General features: G+C 40.5%; 1 protein-coding gene across 1 annotated transcript in view; it reads right to left on the bottom strand.

Moving 5' to 3' along the window:
- nwk (nervous wreck) overlaps positions 1-18662 on the bottom strand; it is a 1047247-nt gene that overhangs the window by 542250 nt on the left and 486335 nt on the right. Inside the window, exon 4 of the mRNA XM_068227774.1 lies at positions 7219-7304. Coding sequence (XP_068083875.1) covers positions 7219-7304 — 86 coding nt within the window. The remainder of the gene's footprint in view (positions 1-7218; positions 7305-18662) is intronic.

The raw sequence follows: 18662 nt of genomic DNA, 5'->3' as shown, positions 1-18662 counted from the left end.
CACCGACACAGTTAGGTCTTATAGCGACGATGGGATAGGAAAGGCTTAGGAGTTGGAAGGAAGCGGCCGTGGCCTTAATTAAGGTACAGCCCCAGCATTTGCCTGGTGTGAAAATGGGAAACCACGGAAAACCATTTTCAGGGCTGCCGATAGTGGGATTCGAACCTACTATCTCCCGGATGCAAGCTCACAGCCGCGCGCCTCTACGCGCACGGCCAACTCGCCCGGTACCATACAGGGCAAGCCACAGCGTACACATTAATATGCTGTGTCAACCAACACAAAACGAGGCTCAATCCCCGGACACTCACACATCAACGCACACAAACATACATACATTGAAGACACACACTGAAGCAACATCGGGCGTGGTCACTCGCTGGATGAGTGACCACTCACCCGCACTCTAACTGTAACAAAACCAAATAAACTAGTTTAAAAATTACACAATATCACACAACTTGCATACACTCACTACAGACCGACAGAGGAGCGAGGAATAGCGCACCGGTATCGGTACGACACAAAACATCTATCTCTTCGGAGATAGATGGAACATCCAGGGTTAGTGGTACTCGCCCGCGCTTCGCTGCAACTACAAGTCGCAATGAGTGTATGTTGCCAATGACATGAGCCGTATTACATAACAGTATCAATACACAGGTGTACCAGGCCTGTGAATAACCAATAGGTTGTTTCAATCAATACGGACATTTATTGATCCGGACAACACAACCCCCAAATTAAACCAGATTAATAATGTTTTACTGCCTGCCTGGTGGCCGTGATCGTTAAGGTGTGAAATCCGTATGATCTGACACCGTGGTTAGATAGTTTGAGTCCCGTTGGTGAAAAAATAATCACCATGAGAATCAACAAGTCACCACTGATCTCCATTTAGGGCAGTCTCCCAGATGGCAGATTCCCTATCTGTTGTTAACTTAGTCTTTTCTTAAATAATTTTATAGAATTTGGAAATTTATCGAACATGTCCCTCGGTAAATTCCAATTATCCTTCCACTTGAATTCCAACTTTACCTTCATATTGTGATTTTTCCTGCTTTTAAATACACCGTCCAAACTTATTCATGTGCTAATGTGATTCAATGCCAATTCTCCCGGTCGGAACATACCACTTAGTCGAGCAGCTCGTCTGCTCTCTCCCAAGTCTTCCCAGTCCAAACATTGTAACATTTTTGTAACGCTACTCCTTTAAAGGAAATCGCCGAGAACAAATCGAGCTGCTTTTCTTCGTATTTTTTCCAATTCGCAAATCAAATTATCCTGGTGACAGAATGATGGCCGGCAGGGTAGGAGAGGTGGTGGCATGTAATTTTTAATCACTAGATTATGTAACAAAAGCCTGGGATGAATTCTAAAACAACCCACAGTGTCCATATGAAATTAGGACATATATGGTCCTGTTGGTGATTCGTCCGCCGGATGGGGACTAAAGTCTAGTTGTTTAGGATCAAGGTTAGTATATGCCAGGTTGCCCAGAACAGGGGTTTCTGCGTTCGGAGGGCTTCGGCTCCGCTCGGTTATGACGTCAGCCAGTTACCCATCGCCAAGCTTAGTAACCTTGACCACCAGTCTCGCTAAAAGTCTGTGCAGTAATACTGTATGTGAGTAGTGTGTGAGTTTTTTAATATGTGCAGTTTTGATTTTATAGTTCCATGGTGCTTTCTATGACTAGTCGTGGTGAATATCTGCTTTCTTATGACAGTGTCATTTTGTGTTCGACTTGATTTATCTAGGGTTGCATATCAACATGCCTGGTTACGAGGTGTACGATTGCTGTGTGCAATAACAGCCGGGTGAAAACCAGGAAAGACCCCTTCAAAAGTCATATCAAATACTTCAGTTTTAAAAAAAATGACTAACTAAGGAAGAAGTGGATCCAAAGGTGTAGGCGTGATGGAAATTGGAATGCAGATTCGTGCCGGATGTGTTCCGAACATTTTTCTGATGGCGATTTTGAAAGAGATCTTAAGGGAGAATTGTTGGGGTTTCCTCCCAAACGTGTGCTTAACAGAGACGCTGTTCCCTCTAGCAATTTGGGTGTTATGCGTAGCATAAAACAAGATAAGATTCACATTACCATAAGAGAACTGTTTGTTCGTTCATTTGTTCGCTTGCTTGTTTATTGGTCACATTTAATGCTCAGTTTTGTTTAACTCAGAATACTTCATTGGATTCAATAGCGTAGTATGGCCACTAAAATCCTATTAGCAATAACCACGGTTTTGTGACACCATTAGCTGTTGTATTGTACATTATTGTGTTCGTTATCTACTATTTACAAAATCAGTCTGAGCAGGTATAGGGGACACACGAGCTAATAATTGTTCGGTTAAAACATATCGCAATCACTAAATTCCTTTCGAAAACGCTCCCGCGATCAGAGAGCAGGTATCTGTGTGACGTCACGCTCGAACAGCCAATGACCGCAAGCCAGCCGTTGTGGGTAACCTGTTATATACTAACCTTGGTTTAAGATTTTTTTGTGCTGACACTGGGTTTCACCCTCTTGCTCCCTTATTATCATCATTATTATCACACGCGCCCAGAAACGTAGGTCGACTCACCGAGCTTCTCTGGAGAACACATGACATCGATAAATCAATCAATAAATCAATCAATCAATCAATCATTTGTTTCTTGCTAGTTGCTTTACGTCGCACCGACACAGATAGGTCTTGTGGCGACGATGGGACAGGGAAGGGCTAGGAGTGGAAAGGAAGTGCCCGTGGCATTAATTAAAGTACAGCCCCAGCATTTGCCTGGTGTGAAAATGGGAAACCGCGGAAAACCATTTTCAGGGCTGCCGACAGTGGGATTCGAACCTACTATCTCCCGAATACTGGATACTGGCCGCACTTAAGCGACTGCAGCTATCGAGCTCGGTAATCAATCAATCAACCAACCAATGATGTTTTACTACAATGAAAGATCACTATATCGCGAACATCTGGGCCTGTCAGTTCGTGATCTACGACGCGTTACCGCGTCATGACACGAGCGGCTCAAAGATAATGAGTTTGATGAAGTTTCAGTGAGTATTTATTGTGCTCCATATATTCACGCATTCAAATTTTATCTATATGTATACTGTAACATTGAAATAATATCATGAAAGTGAGCGGTTAAAATAAATCGTATATTGTCCACGCGGGTGACTAAATCAGATCGTATAATGTCCACCAATGACATATTTTCATTTTAGATGGTGAAGTAAAAAGAATCACACTGAAAAAAGTCAAAATTCAACGGATTCGGTGATCAGGATGTAAAATTTAAAATGGAAATTCATTGCTACTTTTATGGCCCTTCTAAATCACTCACAACATTGGAAAAACGAGGACGCAAGATGCTCTCTGCAACTGATAGACCTGTTCTGCCATTATCAAGCAAGATAAAGGAGGAGAAAGGGGAAAATATGAAGACATTTCTCATTTTAAGATTTATGTGAAGATTGGAAAGAAGAACAAAAACTTGATATTTTCATGGGCTTTAAAGGTTCCATGCAACATCATCGCTCTAGAACATACTGAATGTAACTGTTTAAATGAACAACGTGAACTGCATAAAATGTAATAAATATAGCCTATTATAGACAATAATATTCTGTTTATAAGAAATGGCCGGCCCCCGTGGTGTAGGGGTAGCGTGCTTGCCTCTTACCCGGAGGCCCCGGGTTCGATTCCCGGCCAGGTCAGGGATTTTTACCTGGACCTGAGGGCTGGTTCGAGGTCTACTCAGCCTACGTGATTAGAATTGAGGAGCTATCTGACGGTGAGATAGCGGCCCCGGTCTAGAAAGCCAAGAATAACGGCCGAGAGGATTCGTCGTGTTGACCACACGACACCTCGTAATCTGCAGGCCTTCGGGCTGAGCAGCGGTCGCTTGGTAGGCCAAGGCCCTTCAAGGGCTGTAGTGCCATGGGGTTTGGTTTGGTTTGGTTTTATAAGAAATGATTTTACTAAACTAGTTTTTTTTTAAATAATTTTGGTCTTTGTTGAATTCCTTCAGGTAGATATTAATGTTATACTGTTCAAATTAGGCACTGTAAATTTGAAGTGATTGAAATTCGAATTTTGTAAGTTATAATTTTCAGGTATCAAAATTAAAGGGAATTAATCATGATTAAATTACAGTAAATTCATCAAAACATATAATGTGCTATAAAATAGATAAAAATGTATGTTGTCCAAAATATAAATTAACTTTCTAACATCCCCAATAAATTATTGATCTCTTCTGCAACATGACATAACATGCCATAAACTAACTGTGAAACTGCATTACACTTTATTGAATACTTTTAGGAAATATCGGATTTTCGATTCTCCTGAAAAATATGCATTAATGGACATTGCACGTTTTGATTGGTTGCTCCTCAGATAGCCCGCTGATCTGTCCTCTTCACGTCAGACCAGTGAGGGGTAAACGTGGGTACTTAAGCGACTTGACCACGGACCGATGGTTGGGGCGGTGTTCGTAATGCAAAGGCTCATCGGTGTACGTAGATGAAGGAATGTGTATAAAAATAACATAAAACATCCAGTCCCTGAGTCAGAAGAATGAATTGTACTTAGTCCAGTGCTTGAGTCAGAAGAACGAATTGTACGCAGTTAAAAACATCGGCCCGAACGAGGTACTCTGAACCGAAAGTCTGTACGCTAACCCTTCAGCCAAGCACGAACCGGACATAAATTCATTTCTGCTTTCAGTCTAAACCTACCTTTATCCACCCCTACACTTTGACTTCCACTTATTAGAAAAATGAAATGGCGTGTGGCTTAAAGTACCGGGAGTGTCCGAGGACAAGTTCAGCTCGCCAGTTGCAGGCCTTTCGATTTAATGCCCGTAGGTGACCTGCTTGTCGTGATGAGGATGAAATGATGATGACGACGACACATACACCCAGTCCCCAAGCCAGCGATATTAACAAATTTTGGTTAAAATTGCCGACCCCGCCGAGAATTGAACCCGAGACCTCTGTGACAAAAGGCCAGCACGCTGACCATTTAGCCATGGAGCCGGACCACTTACTAGTATTAGACTGGGATGAGAAATGCACGTGGAAGATGGATTTCTGATGGGACTGCTCACTTCAGCTCTCGCCACGAAAAAATATGGTGAAACCATCTTAACGTCTCCTTTGGATTATAGCAGTTACAACTGCTTTTCTATTAACGTAGACTTACAGTACGTTCGTCGCCAACGGGAACTTGGAAGAAAAATTTTAAGACGCTTTTAGCGTTTGGGTAGACTGCGTATATCATCGAGAGTATTTAACTTCTCGTTATGTTTAATGTCTCAATTGACAGATACGAGAGGAGGGTACCTGTTTCAAAAAGAAATGAAAACATGAAACGTAGTTTTGACGAGATAGCGCTTCAAAATAAGGTAAAATTTGTGCTAAATATGTGACGTCACACACTCTGTTATAAGATGGCGTTGTGTTGACTCGCGCTCTCAATTGGAGGTTATGGTAGACGTAACTTTTAACGGACGTTCTTGATTTATATTAGCCTTCGTATATATTCATCCTTCCATCAATTCTGGCGATTTGAAAATGTTTCTCTTTAGTGCACTCGTGCGTTACTCTGAATCAAGATTAATGATGACGACGAGTTTGATACTGATGTGCCAATCATCATGATGGGCGAAAGAAAGAAATGGAACGGCATTTGATTTTCTCATTGAGCAATTCATTTTTTAATCTTACTTTTACTCGTAATATAAGTACCGAACTCTTAAATTATATCTCTCATTTCTCATATCACGGGCCCATACTACAGCGAGTTATTACCCACACTCGAAGTGTACCACGAACTATTAAATAAAATTTATAATCCACATAATATTTTTTTATTATTTCTAATAAAAAAAGCCTACAAAACCCTCAAAACCCTGCGGCCATTAAAATAATGACATCCTACCGCCAATTTGTTGTAATTAATAGCTCTAACATATTGATAACTGCGAATCCTCCAGGTGTTGTGTACAGTTCGTTAACTGGGCCGAAGATTTTGCTCGGAATTTTATTTTCAATAAATAATTCACATAATAATAAATAAATAATCAGTCAGTGACTAACGAATAAAAATTTCATGATGATTGATTGATTGATTGATTGATTGATTGATTGATTGATTGATTGATTGATTGATTGATTGATTGATTGATTGATTGATTGATTGATTGATTGATTGATTGATTGATTGATTGATTTGAATATTTAAAATAATGAATTCTTCCCTTAGCCTTACCACATACTCGTATTTGAAATGAAAATGAAAATCCACAGCCTGTTTCCAGGCATTCGACCGGGTCAGTAATGGAATGAATGAAGCCCCCATCTAGCAGCGGGGGTAGGAATGGTGCCGGTTGCCGAAGACTGTCTCACTCCTCTGGGGCAATGATTAATTAATGATTAATGAGATGAAATTATATTGGGGAGTGTTGCTGGGATGAAAAATAACAGAAAAAACCGGAGTACAAGGAGAAAATCCTGTTAGGCCTCCGCTTTGTCCGGCAGAATTCTCACATGGAGTGACCGGGATTTCAACCACGAAACCCAGCGGTGAGAGACCAGCGCGCTGCCGCCTGAGCTACGGAGGCTCTATACCACATACCACATATTGAACAAAGGAAAAATGTTATCTGTGACAAATTCATAAAGAAAATGTTTCTTCCCTTCTTCATTATGATCACCATTACTTTCAATGCCTTTGGACGAAAAGTTGACTAATCTAAAACCATGTTTTTTTTTCCGGAACCAGTGGTCGGAGCTGACGGTACCATGCGTAATAAAATATTGGCAACGCAAAACATGTACGCATGTATGTTATCCGTATGAACACGCCTGTTGCAGTGTCATGCGTGAAGTGTTAGCAGTCACTAGAATAGATTATCATGCCGGGAGTATGTTACTGAAACACTGAAATTGTACACTTCAGAAGGAACTCATTTTGTTACAGTCTTATAACAATCAACGTAGTGTATTGATCTATATACATTCTCACAAGTTCTACTTTGCAGATCATCATCACAATCATCACATCATTTTCAGTCAATACTTTATGAAGTTGAACGGACCGAGTTTCCGTACATGTAAAAAATATCAACCTTTTAATAAGAAATAGTATTCCTGGTAGCTTTAACATCAAGAAGTGGGAAATAATTACATTTCTAGCGTTCGAGACTCACCATTTCTCTTCGCCACCCTCTGTCTTGATGTCGGGAATGTTGGGAATCTTCTTGTTGAGGAAGGCTGAAGAGATCTTGAGCAGGGCCTGGAAATAAAGAGAGTACCTTGATAACTGCGTATCGAACAGAAAATGCAGATAGGATAAGTGTTTTCGTGTTCTTTCCTAAAACAAAAAATACATGTTTCATTATTTTTAAAAGATTAAAAATACCGGTTTTCACGTTTGCAACACGTTAAGTTTTTGTTTAGATATACTGTATACCGGTATATCTTCCGAAAACAAATTATATATATTTCTTTACTTTTAAAGGAGATTCCAAATACCAATTTCCACGTCAGTAAGTGTTACGTTTCTGAGATATACTGTAGATATAGTCTTTTTTTTTAATTCCCCCCCATTGTCACTACTATTCAAACCCAAGTTTGTTGGATTTTCCAAAAGCAAAAAGTGCGTGTTCCTTTATTTTGAAAGGAGATCCCAAATACCAATTTTCATGCCTGTAACATCTTCATGTTTTGAGGTATAAGTATCCTCATTAGAGTTATTCAATCCCTGTCTCATCTTTTTTCACCCCCTTCATGGGATTCCAAATACCACAATTTACGTCTCTAAGCTTTTATGTTCTTGAGATGTAGATATTTAAAATGTCACCCCCGTTTTCACCCCTTTAGCGACGGGGTATCTATAAATCCTCCCTTAATGCGCACCTACACTCTGGTATAAATGTGTCTCCTAAATTTAATTTCTTTATGTCCAGTAGTTTTAGCTCGGCGATGATAAGTCAGTCAGTCAGTCAGTCAGTCAGTCAGTCAGTCAGTCAGGACATGTTATTTTATTAATAGATATATTTGTTTATTTATTTATTTACAGTATTTATTTATTTATTTATTTATTTGATAGTATGTAGATACACAGACCTGAGCCCTATTACGTTCCTTCATGACATATAGACTTTAAAACTTAAATATATAAAACACAAATAATAACAATAGTAACGATAATAGGAAGAAAACCGGGCGAGTTCGCCATGCGGTTAAGGGCGTGTAGCTGTGAGCTTGCATCCGGGAGATGCACCCAGCTGTCGGTAGCCCTGAAGATGGTTTTCCGTAGTTTCCCATTTTCACACAAGGCAAATGCTGGGGCTGTGCCTTAATTAAGACCACGGACGCTTCCTTCCTATGGTCTTTCCTGTCCCATCGGCGCCATAAAACCTATCTATCTCGGTGCGACGTAAAGCAAGTTGTAAAAAATAGTAAAAAGAAGCAGAACACAATTTAAAATTAATGCTACTAATGAAAAAATAATATAGGCTATAGATCAGCCATAGAAAATTACTAAGCAAGATATAAAAAGAATACAAACAAAAAACTTATGAGTATCTAGCATTCAGGCAAAAAGAAATATAATAATGATTATAATTGAGTAAAAAAATTGCCTTTATTACAACTGAAACGGATAACAGTACGATAATTTCGCCAATATAGTCAATGTACAGACACACGGTTATTACTATTTTCTTTATATTGATAAGTATCATAATAAACATACTTCAACCCCTATTTCACTTCTTTTCAAGCCACCCTTAAGTGGAATTTCCGAAAACAATAAAATATTTGTTTCTTTATTTTTAATGAAAATTCAAAATACCAATTTTCACGTCAGTAACCTATTCAGTTTTTTAAATATAAGTATTCTAATAAAATGTATTGAACCCACATTTCACCATTTTTCACCCCCCCCCCAAGGGAATTTTCCGAAAACAAAAACAACGCATTTATTTATTTTTGAAGTAGAGTCTGTAAAGTGTTACATTTTTAGGATATAGATGTATTCATTTAAACTGTTCACCCCCCCCCCTTTTCACCCCCCCTAGCATTGGAATATCCAAAAATCCTCCCTTAGTGAGCACCTACACTGTAAGATAAATGTAACTTACCCCAAAATTTCATTTCTTTATATCGCGTAGTTTTTGACTGGGCGTTGATTACAGCCAGTAGGAGTTAGCCTTTTATATAGAGAGATAATGGTTGTTAAAATTAGCTTTCTATTATAATAATGGTATTTTTGTGGAGATACTTCTGAAATATTTGAAGCCTAATTGAGGTATACTGCGATAAATCTTTGTAAAGTATAAGTTCAGAGTGTGAAAAATGAGCCATTTATATATCACATATTTCTTTTGTTTGTTTGAGTCACGCAGCTATCAGCTTGCATTCGGGAGATAGTGGGTTCAAACCCCAATGTCGGAAGCCCTGAAGATGGCTTACGTAGTTTCCCATTTTCACACCAGGCAATAACTGGGGCTGTACTAACGCCATGGTCACTACTTTCCCACTCCTAGCCCTTTCCTGTCCCATCGTCGCCATAAGACCTATCTGTGTTGGTGCGACGTAAAGCAAATAGCAAAAAAATGTATATATATTGTCTATTCATGGACTGCAATATTAGGACAAAGATCGTCGAGTAACGTTGTCGTCATTCACAGGCAGTCGTCTAATTTGTCCTATGTACACTTCCTATAACATCCTGGAAGGATATTGAGATTATCTATTATAATAAAATGATATTTTTTGAAAAAAATTATAAACATATGGTAAATATCGTAATCTTAACAAAACAATTATGTCCGATTTTAATACCTTGGTGGCTCATATTTGGGATAAGTAAAAGTACCTTTAAAAAGATTGAGTAAATTCGAATAATAAAATTTCCGATTATATGTTTGTGTCGTTTGATTGATAAAGGTATTGTACGGATGAAGATCCCCTGTTTAAAAACATATCGTGTGAGAAGTGTACAGACAGTAGTAATAACAGTATATTTAAAGTAGACGTATTTTCCCCGACAACAGGTAAATGAAAAAAATGTAAGACGATTTTAGTCTTTGGGTAGAACGAGTATCTCGCTGACAGTATTTAACTTACGATTATGTTGAATGTCTCAATTGACAAATAAAAGAGAAGGCTACCTGTTGCAAAAAAAAAAATAGAATTGAAAAGTAGTTTTTATTAAATGGCGCTTTAAAGTGGGGCAAATTTGTGCTAAATATGTGACGTCACACTCATATGATGGCACTGTGTTGACTCTCGCGCTCAGTCGGAGGTTAGCTGTTGTTGTGAATACATCGTGGTCAGTTGTATAGAGCAGGGCCTCTCAAACGCCCAAAATCTCACGCGTGCAAATCGAGGCGCAAGAGCTTCGTGGACTGTGCATCGGTCCCGCTCGGCTGGCTCCGACCAACGCTTCGTCTCTGGGCTACTCGGCTAAGCTCGGCTAAGCTCGGCTCTACTCGGCTCAACTCAGCTCGGATATGGAGCGCTACGGGGCAGGTGGGAAAGAGAGAGGCAGTGGGAGCGAGCGAGACAGGCGTGAGGAAAGAGAGAGTAAGCGCTATCGCTCCAAATCGAGGAGTGGGGGTCTGCACTCTGGTCAACCAAGCGAAGTCGTCTTTTGCACCGTGCACAGTGCATGTACCCTGAGAGGCCCTGGTATAGAATAACAAATTTAATAATGGAAAGAAAAGATTTGAATAGGATTCGGCAAAAACGCGTAAAAGGAAGAGTTGAAACGAGAAAAGTGAATGGTGAAGATATAAAATAAATGAAACGAAAATAGCGTAATAGACGTTAATTTGAGAAATGGAAACAGCGAAAACAATTTACAATAAGTAACTTTTACATTACGTATGTGTATGTCTCTTATTTTTCATATCACAGACCTACACTACACCGATATATTACTCTCATTCCAAGTGTACCATGTTCTACTGGACTCAGGACATCTTAATCATAAGTTAGAAGTAACAAACATGAAAGTAGCGAGAATGGTACAAACAGGAGGGAACTCGGAATGAGGAGATAAAGGCTAATTTGGGAATGATCTCGATGGATGAAGCTGTATGCATAAGCCAGTTTCGGTGGTGGGGTCATGTGAGGCGAATGGAGGATAGGTTACCTAGGAGAATAATGGACTCTGTTATGGAGGGTAAGAGAAGTAGAGGTAGACCAAGACGATGATGGTTAGACTTAGTTTCTAACGATTTAAAGATAAGAAGTATAGAACTAAATGTGGCCACAGCACTAGTTGCAAATAGAGGATCGTGGCGACGGTTTGTAAATTCACAGAGGCTTGCAGACTGAACGCTGAAAGGCATAACAGTCTATAATATAATATTTCTCTTTTACTTTAATAAGTCTACAAAAGCCTCAGAACTCTGCAATAGTGACAGCCTACCGTCATCTTTTTTAAGTTACTGAAAGTCTGGTATTACAAAACAGCAACTTTAGATCTGCTCAGCTCTCGCAGTAACTTCGACAATGGAAACGATCGCACCCCCACAGAGGCTCGCAGCGCAGCGAAGTACTAAGCTGCTTTAGTGAAAGAGAACATAAATCTCTGGTAACGGACAACTGTCAACGGAGGCTGTAAGATTTGAGCTTGACTGCCTGCTCGTCAGATAACTTCTCTGCGCTTTTTTATTTCTCTACAGAACTTGCTGAAAATATTTCATTGGACACCAGGTGCGGGGATCTCACAGACAAGAATGTCATTAGTTCTCAACAAGAAAGAACCTTACAATAACGAGTGTCAGAGAGGCAATAAGAATTACAAGTACTAGGTAACAGAGGACGCTAATGGAAAATGTTCGACCTGACTGCGAATGTTTATCAAATACTCATGACTGCCCTCGACCGTGCTTTAAAGACATTTGCCGCCTACAAAAAAGATTTTATTTTTGCTAGTGGAATATCATCGCAGTAACACATAGTTCTTAGCGATACTGAGATGAATAAGCGTTAAGACTGGAAAGGAATGGGCTTTGTTTTCCTTATGGGGATCAGTGTAAGTACCTAGGTGTTGAAATGGCATATGGCTTTTAGTGCCGGGATGTGTCCGAGGACTTCGGCTCGCCAGGTGCAGTTCCTTTTATTTGACGCCCGTAGGCAACCTTCGCTTCATGATGAGGATGAAATGATGATGAAGACGACACATACACTCAGTCCCCGTGCTAGAGGAACTAACCAGTTAGGGTTCAAATTCCCGACCTTGCCGGGAATCGAACCCGGGACCCCTGTGACCAAAGGCCAGCACGCGAACCATTTAGCCATGGAGCCGGACTACCTATGTGTTAATATAAGGAAATATCTTCATTGGAATAAACACATAAATGGGATTGTAAATAAAGGGTACAGATCTCTGCACATGGTTATAAGGCTATTTAGGGGTTGGAGTAAGGATGTAAAGGAGAAGGCATATAAGTCTCTGGTAAGACCATAACTAGAGTATGGTTCCAGTGAATGGGAGCCTCACCCGGATTACTTAATTCAAGAACTGGAAAAATCCAAAGAAAAGCAGCTCGATTTGTTCTGGGCGTTTAAAAAATGTTGCAAAGTTTAGGCTGGGAAGACTTGGGAGTAAGATAATTGTTGAGTTGAACAACTTTATTCGTGGCTTGCCATGGCGGGTACGAACGTCCATGGATGGCACATGTTCTCCTGAAAAGTGTCAGAGACCAGAGGTTTCTTAGTAACAAAATCGGCCAGATCAGTGTTAATTTAGTACTAGCAAAGCAGTTACAGAAACGTCCAATTCTTTAAGGCACTGGTAACAAAATCGACCAATTCCACATCGATCAGTCATAAGTTTCGACTTAATCACGTGATTGGCATGGGTGTTCATGGGAACTTGGAGTAAGCAGTGGTTGCTGTTGATATTGTGTGATATTAACGATTGTTGTACTTGAATTTTGTAGCAGTTGTTAATATTTTTATTATAGCGTAAAAGGAATTGGTTACACATCGACTAGTGTTCGTATTTATTTGGACTCTAACCTGAATGTAGCTAGAATGTGGAAAATGCACCAAGAATCAGTATCTGATGATTGATGATTTTAAAGTTAAACAATCACTGTTCCGGAAAGTATTTGCACTTTTACTGTCAGTTTTAAATCAACATCCAAAGACGTTTGCTCTACTTGCCTATAGCTAACCTGCACACAGTGCAGGCTATAGGATATTCCAAGCTTCTAAAACAAGAAACCCCTGACGTACAGTATACATCATATCATTCGACATGCAAAGAATTTATTCATACCGAATTGCCTGATCAAAATGCATGCTATTCCCGACAGTTATATTGCAACAATTTCACTGTTGTTTCTGAACATTCTGCTGGAAAATTGACGTTGGGAATAAAGAATATTTCTACACTGCTGTTTGTTGAAAGTTAAACATCAAGACCGCGAGCTGTGATCACAATGCAATTAATTACACATGCAAGACACAAATGATTACAATTACAGACCTGTACATGCACGGTGACCGTGGAAATTCAGTACGGCGTAGCACCACAACGCGCTGCAATCAAAGCCGCTAGACGTCGTGGCATGGAATGAAAGAGGGCCTGAATATGCTGCTGGGGAATACTCTGCCACACAGTTTGTAGGCGCGTCCATAAATCATCAACAGTGGCTGCAGGACAACCTGAACGAACAAGTTGCCGACCGACCATATCAGAGACATGTTCAATGGGTGACATATCCGGCGAACGGGCAGGCCAGGAAAGCAGTGGTATCCGTTGTTCTTCAAAGAAGGCTTGCACATTCCTCGCCATATGCGGCCGGACATTGTCCTGCTGGAATATAGCGTCTGGAATGGCCTGCAGGAGGGGCAGTGCCTCGGGCTGTAAAACCTCCCTGATGTAGCGGTAGCTGTTCAGATTGCACTCAAGACTTAGGAGGCAAGATCGCATGTTATAGGCAATTGCGCCCCAAACCATCACACTTGGCGTTTGTCCGCTGTGGCACTCAACAATACAGTCTGCCCGATGGCGTTCACCACGGTGGCGTCTAACGCGTATGGGGCCATCACTGTAGGACAAGTTGAAGCGGGACTAGTCCGAAAACATTTCATTTTGCCAATCAGCACGCCAGTGGCGGTGTTCACGTGCCCATTGAAGTCTGCAGCGTTGGTGGTTGCTGGTCAATGGAAGCCGGCGCAATCGCATGCGTGCCACCAGTCCGGCCCTCAGAAGACAGCGTCGAACCATCGATGCAGACATCCCCACACCCGTTGCAGTGCTCCAACGTCGAGCCAACACCATGGACGAAGCTGTTCTGTTCGTTACGGCCAAGCGGACAAGATGGTGGTCATCTCGCGCTGTGATTACATTGTGTCGTCCAGTACCCTGTCGGCGCTGTGTACGGTCTTCTTCTCTCCACTGGTCCCACATATGCCTCACAGTTGGAGCAGCGTACCCTGTTCGAGCAGCAATGCCACGGAACGACAGACCCATCTCCCGGAGCCCTATCATTCTACCCCGTTCGAACGCACTCACATGCTGATATTCCCTCCTGTGATGTCGGCAAAGCATAGTGGCACTGAGGTACACGTTTCCACTTCGTATGACGGCTCCGCACTGACTGAGCGTTGCGTAACACTGCCCTGGCCGGTCACACACAGAAGGGCACTGCCGGGTCTACGTGCACGCCATCTCTCTGCAATTTAAACCACTTATTATGGTTCCACTGTTCTACACGTCCTCTAATTTTGGCGTGTTTCAGACCATTGCTTCTGAGTGTTTCACTTTCTACAAACAGCAGTGTACATACTCTTGGACGTAGCACGAAATGAAAAAGTCGTCTGATGAAGTGGCTTCCGCAGTGTTTAATGAACTACAGAGTAAAGCAAATTCAGGTCCTTTCAATAATGTACACACTGTACACCCTGTCGCAGATGGCTGCCCGGGACAAAAATAAGAACACTAACAATAAGAGTTTTGACAATGTGCCTTTCATGGTTATCTCGTACTTCTCCAAACATTCGGAAGATGTAAATTGCTTTTGTCTGTCACTGGCCATTCTTTCATGCCGAGTGATAGAGTTTTTGGAACAATTGAAAGATTTAAAGAAATTGAAGAAAATTGTTCAATTAGGAGAGTGGTGGTGGTTGTGGTGGTGGCGATTATTGTTTCAAGAGGAAGTAAAAGTAGGCAACCATCCTCTATTAACAGTATTCAGAGAGAAAACATGGAAGGGATCCAACACTTCGAAAATTGAAGGTATCGGCCAAAGAAAGACAAGAGCCGTGATAATGAAACACTCCCTAGACCTCGCAACCTAATACCGTGGGGTTCGGAAAAGAAAAAGAGTTGACCAAGGAAGGTCGGATAGGATAGCTGAAAGTGAAGAGCCTGCGTAAGCAAGTGGAAGCAATGCCAGGATTCAGCTCGGAGTGCCGTGATCGCTAACCAACCCTCCAAAGTTCAGAGCCCCTGGGGCCTCTCTTAGTCGCCTCCTACGACAGGCAGGGGATACAGTGGGTGTTATTCAACCGGTCCCATCCACAGTGGATTCAATTAGAAGACTACCATACAGTTTTTAGGAAACATGGAGTGGGAAAACTCTGAAAACGAATTGGAATAATGTTGACTGAAAAGCTGTGGCTAAAACATGTCTAAAAGATCTTGGAGCACTTAACTTTAAATCTTTTTTAATTAAAACACTTGTGCTTACAAGGAAGTCAAAGTCACAGTCAGGGGGATCTCGACTATAATTTTGGAGATAACGCAATCTTTGTCAGTTACAAACAAAATCAAGGTAAATAACCGACTGACGTAAATCGTAAAGAATATTAATTCCTGGTATTAGAGTAAAGCCATTGTCCGACTCGTTGGCTGAATGGTCAGTGTACTGGGTCCCGGTTTCGATTCCCGGCCGGGTCGGGGATTTTAATCGCTTCTGATTAATTCTTCTGGCTCGGGGACTGGGTATTTGTGTCCGTCCCAACACTCTGTTTCTCATATTCACACAGCACACTATACTACCAACCACCATAGAAACACGCAATGGTGATTACATCCCTCCATATAGGGTTGGTGGTAGGAAGGGTATCCAGCCGTAAAACAGGGACAAATCCACACGTGTGGGGAAAAACGGTAAGAAAACAAGAAGAAGATCAGAGTAAAGCCATTGAAGATACAAGGTGTCACAAATTTGCTTCAGAAACATTATGGAGAAGAGTGGAAACAAAAGTGAGACACTAAAATAGTTTAAAAAGATTAGTGACGAAAATGACAGTAAACCAGAGGTACCTGAAGATCCTGTGATTATCTCATTCAGAATACTGATCGAGATTTTGAAGCTGTTTTAAGTAATTGTGAGTTTTCACAAACTGAAACTATCGTAGAATGTATTAAAGATCTACTTTCTTAAATTTGTCTCAATAATATTTTCTTCATTAAATTTGAGTTTAAAGGTTTTTTTTTGGAAGCAACTATCATAAATTTTAGCATTACTGAGCTTTGTACAGTGCTCAATCAGTACATTACATTGAGTCCAGTCACAAGAAGTTAAAAGTGGCGAACTCCATTCTTTACTTACGAACATGGTCACCTCCATACTTCAACATTTATTTTATATTTAACTATTGTAATATCATATGAAAATATGATTCTTATCGTTCTAAGAAACTGTGTTCAAAACATTAAGGCAGGTAATAAATGTATAAAACAGGTTTTTGGTCTCCGAAAAAATGTTAAAGAGACGGAGGTGGCCATGCTTGTAACTAGAATACTCATTTAACAAATTTAGGCAATAGATCAAATCGTTTGTTACATCCCCTGTACCATTCAATATTATTAATTGTAATTTAAGCAAAGAAGCATCATTTTACGTGCCTTATTTCTTCCATTCCAATAGTCTGCTCCCCACTCGAAATGAAAGAGAGAAAGTCTAGTATTAATAGAATGCAGACACAGAGACTTTAATTTAGTTAAAGGTAATAAAGTAAAAGGGTTTTGCTGTCTTCTGTCAACGCTTTAAACAGAAGAGAAGCTCGTAATATGAGTCGCAGCGGGGAAAGGTGATCACAAAGGTGATACCAATTAACTAGAGTTTCATGATACAGAAAGTTATTACCAAGTCTAGAGTGTGTCAAAGGGTGATATTACTTCTAACCAGATACATGACGAGTCTCTTTATCGCACACAATAGATCTATAAAACTACACTGTCCAGTGTGAATGCACTTGCTATTAACGAAAGGAAGTTACGAGTTTATTAGGCCCTTCTAATATTACGCATACGAAAAACAGTCCGGACTTCTTGAAGAATACCGGTATCGGCTATAAAAAAGTGAAGGGCCAAAAAGGACCCTCTAGGGATTAAAAATTACAAATATATACAGCACAACGAACAGCACTGAAATTATAAACTAAACATTATAGTTATTATTCATTCATTCATTCATTCATTCATTCATTCAGCTTTGCTAATCGGCCAACTAGGGACCACGATAAGCCTCACTTTACAATCTGGCATTTATTCACTTTTCGCTTGATCCACATCATCTTCATTAGCTCACTCTGTTTAGTACGACGTTCTTCTGTCCATTTAGCAGCAGTTACCCGTTTTTCGTCCCGGAATGTCCCAAAAGTCTTGATGGCTGCTTTGAAAACATTCCAGTCTTGTGCATCTTCTGCTTGTATGCCCAGTTCTTTAAGATCTTTCTTGACATTAACACACCATGGCATTGCCGTTTTTGGTTTTGAGTCAAATATACTGAAGATACGTTTCGTCCATCGAGAGTCGGTCATCCGTCGTATATGACCGTACAAGCGAACTCGGTCTTTACGCATTGTGTCCGTGATCTTCTCTACCTTAGAGTATATTTCTTGTCTAGATTTTATAATGTAGATGTCATTCTTGTAGTTTCGGCCAAGTATGGTCTGTAGGATCTTTCTTTCTTTCCTCTCAAAATCCCCAAGCAAACATTTCTGGGACAGGATAAGGCATTCAGATGTATACAGCGATACTGGTTTGATGACAGTATTGTAGTGACGAAATTTTGTGTTCAGAGAAAAGCACTTTTTGTTGGATATGTTGCTGGTGGTTTGGAAAGTGACTTCCATTTTCTTGATTCTTGCTGATATGGCCTCTTTGTCAAGTCCATTGTCCTGGATGCATTCCTCAAGGTATTTACATTTCTTCTTCTATCGATTTTGGCCAGCTGTGGACCACGTAAATAACTCCTCATGATTTAAACTTTCTTTGGCGCCAGTACTCCTTCATCCTCCTGCTTGCTGCTTCTTTTCTTTCAGCCGTCCATTGTTGTTTCTTCTTGGTCGCTGTTTCTGGCTCTAGGAAACCCTTAAATGTGTGTAACTTGTTTCTGAAGGTGGTTCTATTGTGGATGTCTTGATGTGTGATGTTCATTTCTTGCAAATCCTTCTTCGTGTTAACAAACCATTTTTCATAAGAGCTGCTTATTGAAGCTTATTTTACGAAATTATAGTCACCCTAATACCAAGTTGAATGGGAACTGGGAATAAAAGAGGGTTCACACTCTTTATTCCCTAAGTTAGACTAAGGTCTTTAGACTTGTTTGAAAATTTACATTAAGAAAGAATTTTTGAAACCTTCCCCTCAAGTTAGCTTTCTGAGACT

This window comes from Anabrus simplex, chromosome 5 (assembly GCF_040414725.1).
Source record: "Anabrus simplex isolate iqAnaSimp1 chromosome 5, ASM4041472v1, whole genome shotgun sequence".
NCBI lineage: Eukaryota > Metazoa > Arthropoda > Insecta > Orthoptera > Tettigoniidae > Anabrus > Anabrus simplex.
The sequence above is the reverse complement of the archived record's forward strand: the minus strand, read 5'-3'. Positions and strand labels throughout refer to the sequence as shown.